The sequence below is a fragment of the Oncorhynchus mykiss genome, chromosome 6, assembly GCF_013265735.2.
Source record: "Oncorhynchus mykiss isolate Arlee chromosome 6, USDA_OmykA_1.1, whole genome shotgun sequence".
In the NCBI taxonomy this organism is placed as follows: Eukaryota; Metazoa; Chordata; class Actinopteri; order Salmoniformes; family Salmonidae; genus Oncorhynchus; species Oncorhynchus mykiss.
The window spans coordinates 58,496,718-58,513,404 of NC_048570.1; the positions used below are offsets into that span (position 1 = coordinate 58,496,718).

General features: G+C 44.3%; 1 protein-coding gene across 1 annotated transcript in view; it reads left to right on the forward strand.

Moving 5' to 3' along the window:
* LOC110526241 (docking protein 4-like) overlaps nucleotides 1-8,578 on the forward strand; it is a 50,848-nt gene extending 42,270 nt beyond the window's left edge. Inside the window, exons 3-9 of the mRNA XM_036980596.1 lie at nucleotides 2,342-2,449; nucleotides 3,009-3,123; nucleotides 3,239-3,358; nucleotides 4,238-4,427; nucleotides 5,140-5,278; nucleotides 5,510-5,624; nucleotides 5,823-8,578. Of these exons, the coding sequence (XP_036836491.1) occupies nucleotides 2,342-2,449; nucleotides 3,009-3,123; nucleotides 3,239-3,358; nucleotides 4,238-4,427; nucleotides 5,140-5,278; nucleotides 5,510-5,624; nucleotides 5,823-5,965 (930 nt within the window). The 3' untranslated portion in view covers nucleotides 5,966-8,578. The remainder of the gene's footprint in view (nucleotides 1-2,341; nucleotides 2,450-3,008; nucleotides 3,124-3,238; nucleotides 3,359-4,237; nucleotides 4,428-5,139; nucleotides 5,279-5,509; nucleotides 5,625-5,822) is intronic.
* Nucleotides 8,579-16,687: the final 8,109 nt, after the last annotated feature.

The following is a 16,687-nucleotide window of genomic DNA, read 5'->3' on the forward strand; positions in this document are numbered from 1 at the left end:
ACTCATGCAAGGTTCTCTCTCTCACTCACTCACTCACTCACTCACTCACTCACTCACTCACTCACTCACTCACTCACTCACTCACGCCTCCCAGCCTGTTTACAGGGGATTAGCTCCACCTCAGGGGAGAGAGCCATGCAAACAAGGAATCCATGTCTACCTGTCTGGAATATCAATGGCAACCTACAAAATACTGCCCTTTCGCTGTTCAGAAATGGCATGGGAGAAGGGACATTTGGAATAGAATGGGAGACCATCTCCACAATTCTCATTGTTACAGGCACCTTTGCTTTCAACAGATAAAGGCTGGGACAAAAGGTCTCTCTCTCTCTCTTTCTTTGTCTGTCTTTCTGTCCGTGGTGGCCAGAGTAATTCTCCCTGTAGGGGTGCTGTCAGGATCTGTGCTTTTTGACTTGGCTGGGTCAGTCTGTTTTGTAAAATGCATTAGGCCTGGGTCGACAGGGCAGGGAGCATCGCTCCTCTCGCCTGGGGGACAAAGACCCTTGAAATTGGTGACAGCAGAGGTGGATCATGTGGCAGGCCTGTGATCTTGGGTTTGCTGTGTTCAGGTGGTGGTGGTGGTGGTGGTTGTGTGTCTAGATGGGCTTTTACTGCCTCTGAACACATAGTATGATCAGAGAGACATTGATTTTTGATTGCTTCAATGTATATTTTTTTGAAGAAAGGTAGGCTAATACATGACTATTCAGTTCAGTTCTGAACGATGTGACGTCCATCACTTCCTCATATTTAATGAACCAATGAACCTCATACCAAGGTATCGCAGCAGAATTCACAGCTCCCACTCCTCTCTCTCTCTCTCTCTCTCTCCCCCTCTTTCCCTGTCTACCATATCCTCTGTTTCTCTCTCCCTTTCTTTTTTCATCTCTATGTTGCTGCTCCTCCACCCACTAGCTTAATTACCAGGTTTCACAGTCAGTTTGCCTGGCAAGGCCTGATTGCTCTGAGCACTGGAGCTGAGGGCGGAGAAGAAGGGGGCGAGGGGGAGAACGGAGGGGGACACGATAGTAGACTGCAAGCTTGCCAACAACACGCGCACAGCTCCAATGAAGAGCGGAGCCCATTGGTTTGGAAAAGCATTGTGGAGAATCAGGAGCTAGGTGGCAGATACATAGAGGTAAATCTCCATTGAACAGCTTGATATCGCTGAGACACAATGGACTGGCGAGCACCTGCTCTCACCTCGCCGTCAGCTGTCCCACTGAAGGTAGCGCTTTCATCCTGCTGACGCCAGGATCAGACAGGCAAGCAGCGATAGAGCTTCCGCTCTCCTCAAGGTGTAAACTCGTTGCACCAATTAAAAAAAGAAAACGACACATCAGAGCAACGCTTTTTCCTTTCACCATGTCTCCATTTGAGCACGCTCACATTACGGTGTGCCTTTGTTGATGGCGCTCTTGTTTAATGTCTCGTAAAAATACAATTGCATATTTAATTGGTCTTGTTATCTCTGTCACGGTGACGCCGGTGTTTTGTCGGTGAACAGCAGTGAGACATTGTCACTCAGTTTGGGGTCTTTGTATTCATTACAACTGAGTCAGTGCACTAAGGGATTTCACTGGCTCTGTGGCCCCTAGCTAATAAACAGGGGTGTGATAATGGGTTAGGGAAAGAGGAATGTGGGGATTGGTTTAGGGATGGCTGGCCCTGTACTGTACAGGTCCTGGGGTTGCCCTGGCAACAGGAGGACAGTGGAACATCAATAAAATAAAGGCCCTGCCTTTTATAACAGAGATAAGGGGGATAAATGTCGCTAAAGCAATAGCGCTCATATTGATGTGTGTGTGTGTGTGTGTGTGTGTGTGTGTGTGTGTGTGTGTGTGTGTGTGTGTGTGTGTGTGTGTGTGTGTGTGTGTGTGTGTGTGTGTGTGTGTGTGTGTGTGTGTGTGTGTGTGTGTGTGTGTGTGTGTGTGTGTGTGTGCATGCGTGCGTGCAATGGATTTCTCATTATTCCGCCAGGAGAGTTTGTGTCTTTGTCTGCCTCTTAACTCAATATCATATGCATAATAGAATTGTCTTGTATGAACAATGTTAGACTCCATGACACAGACCCGGTACGCTCCTTCTCATGTTCTACCTGTCTCTCTTGTTCTCTCTTGTGTCTCTCTTTCACATTGCTAATCACTAAATGCTATTTGATTTTTCTTAGAATGCTTCCTGGTTCATTGATCAGGTAAAGCAGAGGCAACCATTGTGTGCCTGCTCTTGATAGCAAAAGATTGTAAATCGTTAGGCTTGAATGGGGTGGATATGTTAACATTGGCTTTGCTGTCGGGTGGCTGGTTGCAGTATGTTAACTGACTGTTTTTTGTGCGTTGAGATTTACCGTCGCTGCTGGCTGGTGTTTAAGAAGTCGTCCAGTAAAGGACCACGCAGACTGGAGAAGTACACTGATGAGAAGTCCGCTTACATCAGAGTCTGTCCTAAGGTACCCCCCCACCCCCCCGACCACCCCAGAGAGTGCTGCATGATAAGTCACGTTTCAATTGGCAAATGTCAGTTTGAAGTATGATGTCTGAGTGTGGCGCGTATGGTATTACTGTGAGTGGGTGATATATCTGTGTGTGTGTGTGTGGGGGTGGGGGAATTTGAAAGTCAGTCATTCAGTCAGTCTGTTCTCTGAGCCCCCCGTTCAGCTGCGGGGAGCAAACGTGCATGTCTGGAGGGATCCACACACACACACACACACACACAAAGGCTGAAGGAAATGAGAGTGACACAGACGTTGCTCACATCAAAGCCAGCCTCCCAATCCCAGACAGATTCCAGGCCTCCCTGAAGTGTCTGAGCATGGGGTGCCCTCCTCCAAAACACCCCGGCCCGGCCCCCACTACACCTGGCTACAACACCCCCGTCTTTTTCTTCTCTCTTTCTGAAAACTGAATCTGACCAACCGGTGGCACATCATACAGTATTTTGACAGCTTTTTAAAAATCCTTTCAACCTCTCTGTGTTTGTCTGAACTCTTGACCTCTCCTGTTGCCTAGGTGACAGAGATCAGCAATGTGAAGAATGTCACAAGGCTCCCAAGGGACACCAAGCGCCAGGCGGTAGCCATCGTCTTTACCGATGACACCTCACGCACGTTCACCTGTGAATCAGGTACTCCACACCACACCTACTGTATTGTAATATATGTTTTCTCACAGTGTACAATTCTCGCTAAAGTTTCCTGTTTTATGACGTCTCTCTTTACATCCCATTGGTCTAAACTCAGAGCTAGAAGCAGAGGAGTGGTTCAAAACTCTGTCAATCGAATGCCTGGGGACCCGCCTCAATGACATCAGTCTAGGAGAGCCGGACTTGCTGGCAGCAGGTGTTCAGTGTGAACATACAGGTGAGTGTCTTGACTCACTAGCACCATGACACAGTCCTGCTCGACTTTGCTTTACGGCTATGTTTGCATGCATTATTACTTATTACTCATCCTCAAAACAACAGTTAGCTAGGTTTCCATCCAACTGGTGTCAGAATTTCATGCGAATATAAAAAAACATGAATAAAAACAACACAGCCATTTTCCCACCAGAGATGTTTACATCAAATGGACTTGTTGCGGATAAAAAAGCAGTGTGTAGTGACGTAGTGCACATTAAAATGACTGTAGAGGTTCATTTCCCATGTACCCCCCCCCCCCCCCCCCCCCCCCAAAAAAAGGTTAAATGTGTTTTCAACACATTTTCAACTCCACTAATAGTTTTGCCACAAAACAAATGAGCGTTATAGGCTATAGCAAATGTGCCCACTCTGGTCTTGGCACTTGCTCTCTCGTTGCTCATAAAGGTGTTTCCACTGCCATCTCTCGCATAATTCATTTTACAGACACAAGAAGATTCCACCTTGTCTAGCGTATTTTGGTTTGTCGACATTTGGAAAGTTGACAGACAAATTTTCCATCAGGCCTGTCGTGTACGCACGCATGCACACTCACTCACTCACTCACTCACTCACTCACTCACTCACTCTCTCACTCTCTCACTCTCTCACACACACACACACACACACACACACACACACACACACACACACATTCTTGTTACACACACAATACAGCTGCTGCTACCAGTCTCTTATTATTATTGCAAAATGGATCATCACTTCAACTCTCTGTGATGCTTTGTGGATACGGGTCCTGGCTTTCTACAAGTCACTTTATAATGTGTGGTATGTCATGCTGAACTAAGACTAGTAATATCCCTTCCTGTCTCCCTGACAGAGCGTTTCAATGTGTTCCTACTGCCCTGTCCTAACCTGGACATCTATGGGGAGTGTATGATGCAGATCACCCATGAGAATATCTACCTGTGGGACATCCACAACCCTCGCACCAAACTGGTTACCTGGCCTCTCTGCTCCCTGCGCCGCTACGGACGAGATGCCACGCGCTTCACCTTCGAGGCTGGACGGTGAGGGAGACACTCACTGAGGGAGGGAGGGGTATGGAGAGTGAGGGATGGGGAGAAGAATGCAAAAGCTGCAGGAAAGCAGGACTGTGTAACCAGTTGTCTGTGCCTAGCCCATAGATCGCTTGATGAAAAACACATACAGACCACACACACTCATGCTCGCACGTACGTGCACAAAAAAAACACACACACACACACACACACACACACACACACACACACACACACACACACACACACACACACACACACACACACACACACACACACACACACACACACACACACACACACACACACACACACACACACACACACAGACAGGAGCCCTGTCCGGCAGAGCCTCATAAAGAGATTGATTGAATAGATTAGAGGAAAATCAATGGTGAGCGAGGCGTTCTTATCTCCTCCTGCGCTTTGATAAACTTGAAAAGAAAGGATTCGGTCCACTTGCAGGGTGCCCCCCAAAGGACAAAGATAAGAGTGATGCACTGTCAGTAGGGAGAACGTAGTCCCACACTGCCACCTAGTGGTGTTTAGGATGCAGTATTATTGGCTGCTATTTGCTTGAGAACAATTTGTGGTGAATAGTGTGCCTGAAAAATGACTTTTTGCAAAAACACAGCTATATAAGATGATTTGTTGATATGACCTATTATGGCCTGTATACACATGCATGTTGTACTGAGTAGTGTGTGTTGGTGTGTTCCAGGATGTGTGACAGTGGAGAAGGCCTGTACACATTCCAGACGCGGGAGGGAGAACAGATCTACCAGAGAGTCCACTCCTCCACCCTGGCCATCGCTGAGCAGCACAAGAGAGTTCTGATGGAGATGGAGAAGAACAGCAGAGTAGGGCACAGTTATACACACACACACACACACACACACACACACACACACACACACACACACACACACACACACACACACACACACACACACACAGTATTCTCCCTGGTGGTTATATAATGGTTATATAATACTGTGTAATACAATATGTGATACTATATAATACTGTGTAATACAATATGTGATACTATATCATACTGTGTTTTTAATACATTTTTTTCTCTCTGTCAGTTGTCTAAAGGTTCTGAGGCGAGCTCCTACCCCTGTACCCCCACAGCCATCCTGCCCCGCAGTGCCTTCTGGCACCATATCACTGGCACCCAGGGGGGCATGGACCCAGCCCATGGTAAACCACAGCCTAGACTACAATCTCAACCACACAGCACTGGGGCTAGAGTGGGAACATTGGTCTGAATATGGAAAGTGTAAACGTTTGAACATGGGGTCTGGAGTTTAACGAATCATACAGAAGCTTATAGAGTAGGCTGCACCTGTAGACATGACTTTTTCTCGTCTGTCTCTTGTGTCCTGTCCTGTCCTGTAGGTGACATGTTTGGTGGTTCTCAGACTGGCGCTGATGCAGACCTGCTCTCCACCCGGCTGCCCTCAGAGCCACGCCACGCTACCATGCCCCTGGCACACAGCCGACACTCCCCCGCCCGCTACCCCACCTACCCCAGCCAGTGATCCCAGGGGTGCATTGCAGACCCCTAGCCTCCTCCACTCTATACACCGCACTCCTCCTATTCTCCTTTCTCTGCAGTGCTTACCTCAACTCCACGCCCCCTCATCTACCCTCCAGCCAATCAGGTTGGGTTGTGGGGAGTGGGCTCTAAGATGGGGTCATAGGACCTCCCCTAAAGCTGGGAGCTCTGTGAAGCAGGACGTGACAGCGCCTCTGGTCTTCTCTTCTTCTTCCAAAGGCTGGTTACCTGAAGGAACTTCAACTCACGGTGGGGGCAAAGTGCATTGTGCGAGCCAGCAGTGGCTTGTTGCCTCTTAGTGAGCTGACATTGTGGCATGGTGCATCTCTCTTTGCTCTGCTGTGGGTGTGGAGGAGGAACAGGAGGAGAATGGGTGTGAGCTGTAAGGATGTGATTTAGTCTCCTCTCTAACCCCTGTGAAATCTTATTTTCTGATGGGATTCAGTCAGCTCTCCATCATCTCAACCCCCTTTGCGACAGACCTCTTCATGTACCTCATGCCAGCTCTTAGCAAAGTTCAATGTTAGGGGCTCAGGACGTCCCCATACAGCTCTTATTGGGGGCAGAACAGTAGGACCCCTTCCTACCATCCCTGCTCTCCAGCATGATAAGGATTGTGGCGCTCGCTCCAACCCGTAACCTCAATCTGACAGACACATATGTAAGACAACAGTTTCTTCCCAAGTACTGGCCTTGGCTTCCTTCTTCAACTATGTGTGGGTGGAAGAGGGACTGTCCCTGGACTACCATCCAAACAAACACCTGGTCTAATTCCACAGAGAAACAAAGGACCAATTGTCTTTCATCTTTCTTTCTTTAAAAAATAAACTTGTAGCAGACTTAACAACCTGACTTTACCTTGTATACTGTTCTGTCTGATAAAGAAAATAGACAGATTTTTCTGGGAGGATAGAGGGAGGCAGTGATGAGAGGGAGGGAGAGCCATATGCCTCTGAAGTCATGACTTCGTTTGTTGTTTTCTCCTGGTTTCCTGCCATTGGGTTGTGAAGACATCCAAGGCTGTTCATAATATGGTAATGGAACCCTGTCGCGCGTGTGTGTGTGTGTGTGTGTGTGTGTGTGTGTGTGTGTGTGTGTGTGTGTGTGTGTGTGTGTGTGTGTGTGTGTGTGTGTGTGTGTGTGTGTGTGTGTGTGTGTGTGTGTGTGTGTGTGTGTGTGTGTGTGTGTGTGTGTGTGTGTGTGTGTGCGTGTGTGTGTGTGTGTGTGTGTGTGTGTGTGTGTACTGCATGAATGGGATACACAGTTACTGTCATTTGGCCACTTTAAAACCTATGTTAAGAGAGAATTTAGACATGGTAAAGAATAAGCTAGATTTTTTAAAAATATAGACGTCACAAAGATGTAGCCACTCCCTCAAACCTCATCATTATTGTGGAGGTCCTTGGTCTGAGGGAGACACCACGGACTGTGTCATAGTGTGGCTCCTCATTGAGTTTCCTGTCAGGCACAAGAGTATAATGAACTAGTGAAGTTGTGATAACCATTGTTAATGTCCCGTGTTTGTAGCTTCACAGACTTTCTGGTGTGTGGGGGTGGGTTATCGCCTGACCAAAATGGTTCTTGACATGTTTGCACTTGTTTTTTTCCCTTCTTTTAAAAAAAAAAGGTGTTTTTGATAAATCAGGAGCCATTGCTCTTAATTTGGGTCATGTGAGGGATAAGCACAGATCTAGGGCGGGTCCATAAGTTACCTGCCTCAGAGACCCTCACATGGAGTCCTTTCATTTTAGGGGTGTAGCCTAGATACTGCTAGTGGGTTAGTTAGTAGATGACTGTTGCACAAAGAGAGAAACACATGTTTATATAGCTGGAAGTATAAAACCTGCCCTCTACACAGTTCTTACATAAGATTGGGTTTATAACTAATAAGGCTAATTATATCAACCCGTCGCAACATTAGCAGATTTGATTGACTATGAAGTAAGACTTTCCAACTGTGTATTCATTTGTGACACTTGGATATGACCCAACTAATACCACCATGTAGTTAGAGATTGGACTAATATGAAATATATATATACAGTATTTCACCACTGTTAAAGTTATTATATGTGAAGCTTATAAAATGAGGTAATTTTCTAATCTCCGTGACTAGGTGTAATGTTATTTATTTGAGTTGGCCAGAGTGGGACAGTCTGATGTCTAAGGCTACTTGTTAAATGCTGGAATCCAATAAAACACACATTTACAGCTTATTTATCTCATGTTAACATAAAGGGCTAAGCTTTTTGTTGAACATAATCTTTACCCTATGTATTTGTGTTTGTGTACATACATGAGTTGTTGTTGCTGCCCCCTTGGGCTCTTGAAAATACAGCTATTTATTTCACATCGTGTGGTCTCTAGATGTGCGTGTTTGTGAGAGAGAGTGTGCGGTGTATGGCTGAATGTTCTGTGACAGGGATTGTCTGGGGGACGTTTCTTTGAAATGCATGCACTCTACACATTTTTATACTGCGTAACGATGGTAAGATTGAAATGTTGTGGACTTGTTCGTCCAGATATGTGGGTGAAGACTTTTTTTTTACAGACGTTTACTTGGCACAAGGAAATAAAGAACAACGATTCACCTGATCATGGGGTCATCGAAGTGATTTACTTTCATTGGATGAAAGAGAGATGTTACCATGGGGATGATGTATGGAGGGGAAGGCTTGATACAAGTCTTCTGGAATGGGAGGAGTCTTCATACTCCCTCCATGGGTCCGAAACGACCACGTTTCATTCCATTTCGTCCCCTTTACCTCCTCTCCTTGAAACTATTTTGCCTTAGACGTCACGTTTCCGTCGCTGCTCTTTCTCTTGGTTCTCTTTTTTATCGTCGCTGTCTGGTGAAAACCGCATCTCCAAAACAGAAACGTTTCAGGACATTGAAAAGATTAGAACATTTTCCCACGAACAAACATACAATTATGAAACTCCCAAAGCTATTTCAAATAGGATTTATTGGTCCCAGAGTCATGAAAGGTTCAGAGTACATTGAGGGGAGTTAGTGCTTTAAATAAATGTAAAAAATAAAACATTTGGCAAAATGTTTTGTTTGGTTTTCATCAGACAAGCGAGCGACATTACGGAAACTGCTTTTTCATAACAATTCTATCGGCCAAATCCCTCCTGGATAAGAATTGCAATAGGTCTGGATATCTCATGATGGATTGAACATCTGTTTATTGTGGTGGTGAAAATGTTGTTTTATTACAATGTTTGTAATAGGTAACAGGCATTTTGGATCACTCCTTAGCTTTGTGGTTGATACTGGGTTGTTTCCACAGAACGTACATGTTACTCAACATCAACACCAGTACTTATTTGCATAGCAGGCACACAAATGCAAACTTTACCTCACATGTCACATACAATTCACTTGCACGTTTGTATATTTAACAATACTTTAACTACATTTTACAACTGCTAATGGACTAAATTGTGGGCCAAGCCACCTGTCGACAAATATTCAATTTCACCAGGATGTTTGAAAAATAGAAAACATATTTTGCTATCTTTGTTTGCCAGCTGTCCAGCATTAGTCTTGTTAGGTTCAGGAGGTACCCAAATTTCAACCTCCAAACATGTTCCTCCTCCATGTTAATCATACATGTGCTAAATGTGCGTTCAGAAAGTTTGATAAGAGTTTAATTCGTCAAAAGCATTTTTACAGAGGCAAAGATGTTCGTGTTCTGTAGGAAAATTGTTTATTTCAGACATTCACCACAAATGATTGGTTTATGTTCATTGTACTATTCCTGGTATCTGTTTAGGTTAGTTGGCACATAATGGAGGACTTCTTAAACCAACCTCTTCTCCAAAAAGAAAGGAGGACCAAGTCACTCTTCATATAATTAATTAAATTGCCTTTATTTGTATGGCACATTCAATTAAACAAAGTTTAAGTCCTCTCTGCCAGGGTTTCTCCCAGCTAGAGCTGTGATACTTTTCTCTGAGAGCACAGAGAAAACAACACTTTAACCTTCTCATCAATCTGGAAGTTACAGCCCCACACAGTCATTGGAACATTGGGAATAGTGCTTAAATTGATCTTGAAATTAAAAACATTAATACGATACATTGTTATCTGCCTCGTAACATACTTTGCTCTGTCTCTGTGCTCGGTGCATTTCCTTTGGGTGAGGCACGTGGTGTGATTTGGGGAGACCACACTAAACAGGACATATTAGGACTATAGTTTTGTGTGGACTCAGTGCCTGGGACCCTGATGTAGGTATGCTATGAGCATGTTGCCATTGAAACCCCTGTTGCATGAATTCCTTTAACAAAATGCCATGTGTGTCCTGTAATGTTTGTGGTATTAACATTTTGCAGTTTTTACTATAAAAAAAATACACTGTAAAGACTGGTTGTGGCTTGTTTTTGTCCTGCCTCATCACATTATCATTTCAATATCGGTGTATTTTTTTTTTCCATTTAACTAGGCAAGTCAGTTAAGAACAAATTCTTAAATTCTTGATTTTTTTTTATTTTTACAAAAGCTATATGGGCATTTCAATAATGAAACAAAAATAATTAGGGGAAAAAAGCAGAACAGAAAGTTTAATAAATAGCTAAACTTACAAAAACATATCTGTATATATATTATGAGTACACTTAGGCTTAGATTCAATCAGATTATTATTTATTTTTTTCATCTTTATTTAACCAGGTAGGCCAGTTGAGAGCAAGTTGTCCTTTACAACTGCGACCTGGCCAACATAAAGCAAAGCAGTGCAACAAAAACAACAGAGTTACACATGGGATAAACAAACGTACAGTCAATAACACAATAGAAAAATCTGTATACAGTGTGTGCAAATGAAGGAGGTAAGGCAATAAATAGGCCAATAGTGGAGAAGTAATTACAATTTAGCAATTTACACTGGAGTGATATATGTACAGATGATGATGTGCAAGTAGAGTGCAAAAGAGCAGAAAAACAAACATGGGGATGAGGTAGGCAGTTGGTTGGATAGGCTATTTACAGATGGGCTGTGTACAGCTGCAGCGATCGGTAAGCTGCTCTGACAGCTGACGCTTAAAGTTAGTGAGGGCGATATAAGTCTCCAACTTCAGTGATTTTTGCAATTCGTTCCAGTCATTGGCAGCAGAGAACTGGAAGGAAAGGCGGCCAAAGAGGTGTTGGCTTTGGGGATGACCAGTGAAATATACTTGCTGGAGCGCGTGCTACGGGTGGGTGTTGCTATGGTGACCAGTGAGCTGAGATAAGGCTGCACTTTACCTAGCAAAGACTTATAGATGACCTGGAGCCAGTGGGTTTGGCGACGAATATGTAGCGAGGACCAACCAACGAGAGCATACAGGTCGCAGTGGTGGGTAGTATATGGGGGTTTGGTGACAAAATGGATGGCACTGTGATAGACTGCATCCAATTTGCTGAGTAGAGTGTTGGAGGCTATTTTGTAAATTACATCGCCGAAGTCAAGGATCGGTAGGATAGTCAGTTTTACGAGGGTATGTTTGGCAGCATGAGTGAAGGAGGCTTTGTTGAGAAATAGGAAGCCGACTCTAGATTTAACTTTGGATTGGAGATGCTTAATGTGAGTCTGGAAGGAAAGTTTTCAGTCTAGACAGACACCTAGGTATTTATAGTTGTCCACATATTCTAAGTCAGAACCGACCAGAGTAGTGATACTAGTCGGGCGGGTGGGTGGGTGCGTGCAGCGATCAGTTGAAGAGCATGCATTTAGTTTTACTACCAGTTAAGAGCAGTTGGAGGCCACGGAAGGAGTGTTGTATGGCATTGAAGCTCGTTTGGAGGTTTGTTAACACAGTGTCCAAAGGAGGTGCAGAGCTGTTGGCCTTTGTTGGGGTAGCCAGGTGGAATGCATGGCCAGCCGTAGAGAGATGCTTATTGAAATTCGATTATCGTGGATTTATCAGTGGTGACAGTGTTTCCTAGTCTCAGTGCAGTGGGCAGCTGTAAAGTCTCCATGGACTTTACAGTGTCCCAAAACTTTTGGAATTAGTGCTGCAGGATGCACATTTCTATTTGAAAAAGCTAGCCTTTGCCTTTTCTTAACTGTGTATTGTTTCCTGACTTCCCTGAAAAGTTGCATATTGCGGGGACTTTTCGAAGCTAGTGCAGTACGCCACAGGGTGTTTTTGTGCTGGTCATGGGCAGTTAAGTCTGGAGTGAACCAAGAGCTATATCTGTTCTTTGTTATACATGCTTATTTAAGATGGTGAGGAAAGCACTTTTAAAGAACAACCAGGCATCCTCTACTGTTAAGCATTTCCCAATTTAGGTCAGCTAGCAGTACAAACTCTGACGATAGATGGGGGGCAATCAATTCACATAGGGTGTCCAGGGCACAGCTGGGAGCTGAGGGGGGTCTATAACAAGCAGCAACAGCGAGGGACTTATTTCTGGAGAGATGAAGCTTTAAAAGTAGAAGTTCAAACTGTTTGGGCATAGACCTCTACAGTAGATTGCAATTCCACCCATTTAGGAATAACTGGCAGCTTGTGCTCCTAAGAAAGTCCAACCCTAGGATACAAGGGTCCTGCACAACCGCTACCCACACAGGATAATGCACTGTCCTGCCCCCTACTGTCAGTCATTATTCCCTTCCGTTTCATGGGTGCCAGCTCACCTGTGACTGTGCAGAGCTGAACAGTTGTGGGCTCAAACTGAGTCCAACCTGGCACAATATCCGACCTCACCAGGGTTACTGTGGACCCAGTGTCCACCAGGGCAGAGCAGGGCACCCCCTCCACAGTGACAGGGACATGACAAAGGTCCCCAACACAGCCTTGCTCCCCCGTCCCTGCCAGTGCTGACATAGAGCCATTTCCCTGAGCTCTGGGGGACATGGGGCAATTCCGGTGCAGATGGCCTGGCTGGCCAAACACCCATCAGACCATGGGACCACCCGTAGCAGCTCTCCAGGCTGCCTGCGTCTATTACTCAGTTCGGAGCGCAGAAGCGCGGGCTGTACACACTGTTCAAAGCGCCTCCTCAGTGCTCCAACTAAATCCACATAATCACGTCTGCAGGGCTAATCAATATCAAACAGGACAGAGCATCATCCGTGAGGCCAGCATGAGCTAACAGTTCAAACTGAGCATGAAAAGCTTCCCAATCCCCCTTACCGGATTACTTCGGGGTCTTAACAGATACAGATGCAGTCGGGGACAGGGCGCCGCCATGTTTGTTTACATCCTGAGCTCCAGCCTCTCGTCACGCAGCGTCGACGTCACCCCTTCGGTCCGCCCCCCAGAATCTGCGCGAAGCACAGTGTTGACAAAGCACTTAGGTCCGCTTCAGCCACCATCCTTCTAGCACTCTCCCTCAAACGGCCTCTGCCCTCCGATGCCCAGGCGCCCCCATCTGCAAGATCCTCCGACATCCATGCACATGCACCTCCTTGGCCATAATCGCCCCCTGCCTCCTCCTTCACTATCTGATTCCCTCAAAGCATTTTCAACCTCCGTTCTCCACGCAACGTTTGCTAGCTATGGTAGTCAGCTAGCTAGCTGGCTAATATTTATCAACGTTTTTACTTCTGACACCAATGTAATGCCCTGGCTAGATCATAAATTAACAAATGTCCAGACAAACAACACAACAAACAAACAGCATAACTCATAACACACAGCTGTCTGTGCGGGTCGCTATAGTATTATTATTAATGCGACTCAGGACATCCAATGGCAATGTCCACAAGAGGTTTAAAGCCGGGAGCTGTTTACTGATTTGACATCTCCAGTCAGTTACACCTCCGACATCTTCCAAATAAAAGTAAAACTGTTCTGCAGTTGTCAGAACTCATTGAAACTGGCCCTAATCTTACAAGCAAACCTGGAAACACATTTTTTTTTAGTTTTGTGCATCAGCTGGATGCATCTCGGGGTTGAACACACTTCAGTGGTTACCGTGGAGATGGATGCCTATTCTGGCCGAGTTAACGTAGAAACAGGAAGAAGCCTGTAGGTTGTAATAAGCGGTTTTGACTAGATATAAGTGACTTTTCGTAGCAGGTTAGGAGAGCATTTTAGCTAGCCCTAACCCTTTTTCTAAGCATGTTAACTGAATTACAAGAGCTGCTCTTGAAAGATGATAAATATGTCTTTGTATACAATAGTGACACCCAGTGGTGTAATATATCCATGCTCCTGACCATAGACCACAGTATCAGACTGGGTTGTTAATCCCGTATCAATGCCACAACAGGACATTACCTACAGTGTTTCATAATGGCATGCCTTTACTTACTAGATCTCAGTGACACATCCAGAGGAATTCCAATGTGCAACAGTATCTGTGTAACAAAGAGATACAGTAAAACATTTTCAACATTTCATTTAGTTGTATGTAGTGCATCATAAAACTCTTGTTCCGTGAATAAATAATACTACAATTTTCAACATCCCAGAAAGTGATTTGTTTTCCTATCAGAGAATACATTAGTCACTGTCCTATTCCAATCCACACCACAAAATGTACATGTGAACATAAATGATTGAGGCTGTAAAGACATTTTTGGATTGCAGACAGGAAAATAATCATAATAGTACAAAAATAAATTAAAAGGAGACTGTGATGGTTGATTGTGGTGTGAATATGCACTGCTCACTAACCAGTGATGCATTCCGGAAGAGGAACTTAACCTGTATATGGTTAGTGAGGCCTGAGATGTCCTCTCCGTCATCGATGGCCACCACTCGGCTGTTTAGGAGCTCATTGTCGTTCTCCCCCACCTAGTCAAGGATACGAAGAGAGAACAGAACTTTACATTGTAACTTTACATAGATGACAGAGATACAACGGGTTGTTGGTTCTTTCCATGAAACTGTCAACGTCCCCAAATCCCATTCATGCAAATAGAGCTACTTTCCATAGCAGCCTGTCACATTGCAGTTTAGGCTTCATTCAAATGTGCACTGATAACATCGGTGTATGTTAATACCAATGTGTTGTCACTACATGATTCACATACTGGAGTTAAAATGAGGATGTACCACGGATGTTTTTCTGTGCTTTGCGTGACATGAGGATGTCCTGAAATATGTAAATGTATGTTATGAGTGCAGGACTGTTTCATTAGTAATCTCTGAGATGTTGTGGTTGTTGCTGTTGTTTTACCAGGAACATGCTGTGATGCTCAAACCAAAATACTCCCAGGTTAACTTCCTCTGCCGTGTCTCCCAGGAAAACACGTAAGGCCTCAGTAGGAATCTCCAACCAAATGTCATCCATCTTCTCCAACGTGGCCTGGTGGAGATGAAGAAAGAGTTATACATGTGATTACTGACTATCTCCCCATTTTGCAATTGAACCCACTCTCTCTGCATCCCTCTCGTTCGTTGCTTACATTGTTGGTGGAGGGTAGAGCCATTCTAAACTTTAGCAAATTGTTTTTCTGATGTGATGTCACTGAGACTTTGATGCTGTCTACGACCACTTTCTGAGATCCCTGCTTGGTAATGCTGTGAAATGTGCTGTTGTAATGAAATAAAGAATCTGACTTAGATCTGTTATAGTGATAAAGGTCCATTGATCCACACAATTCTTTAGAGGCAAATAAATGATCAATACATAGCCGAAATAAATATACAAATAATACATTTAATAATACAATAATACATTGTTTTTATCTAACATCACCTAGCCACTGTATTGTATGCAGAGTGAGCAGCTGTTAATGGAATTTATAGCTTTAAAGGAATGATTAGAATACTCCACTCAGAAACCATATAATTGTAGAAATTGACTAGAATCATAAAGTTATAATTAATGATGTGTGTAGTTTTAGTCAGTCAGACAATATGTCTATTATAGTGTCTTGAGCACAGACTGTCTGAACAAGATTCGGGGCCGACCTTGCCTAGGGGCCACTGAGAGATTGGGGAGAGGACAGGGAGTGATTATCACTGTGTTTTCATGGTCCCTAATCTTTGTCGGCTGGGTAGCAGGACATTGTGTGAATGTGTGTGCGTATGTTTGTGTGAATGTGTGCGTGAGAAGCAAGTATAAAATAAATTGTTTTGTACAACAGGCTAGCGCGCTCTCGTAAATACATTTTCTGACTATTGAAGCTGGGCCTCCGTCTGATTCATTTCAACCAGTTTCTTACAAATTCTGGGGTTCAGGCTGAGTAAATCATTACATTGGGTTTATGAACACTGAGAACCTAATTCTCGTGACAGCAGGGTGTAAAGTGTGTTCTCTTTTTTGTTCAAGCAACTTTTGGAACAATTTAATGGGGGGAGGGGGGGTTTACAGTTTTTTTTGTTAGGATAAATCAAGGGAAGCTTTTTCAGTTTGATTATATAAACTTTAGGCAATGATATAAGGACATTGAAAGTCTGTCGGAATTAATTTGACGGTCAAGGATGGATTACTTCTTATTGTTGGAGTGACACAGCCTGCTGTTCGTTTGCAGCCGATAGGCTATTGTTAATAGGTTGTTTCCCTTCACGATAAACACTACAAATGTCGGCTCAATCGGATATTACCCTAAAATGGATGGAATTGAATCCAGCTGTAAAACCTAGATTCAGGGCTGGATTCAGTTGGTATCACCCAAGATTATCTGTCATAGCCTAGTTTGGTGATACAGATTGAATCCAGCCCTGAATCTAGACCTAAACCAGGGGTTAAATTAAAATAAACATCTGATGTTTTATGTTCCTAAGTGTGGAAAAAGTATTTAGAGAAACCTAATTTACA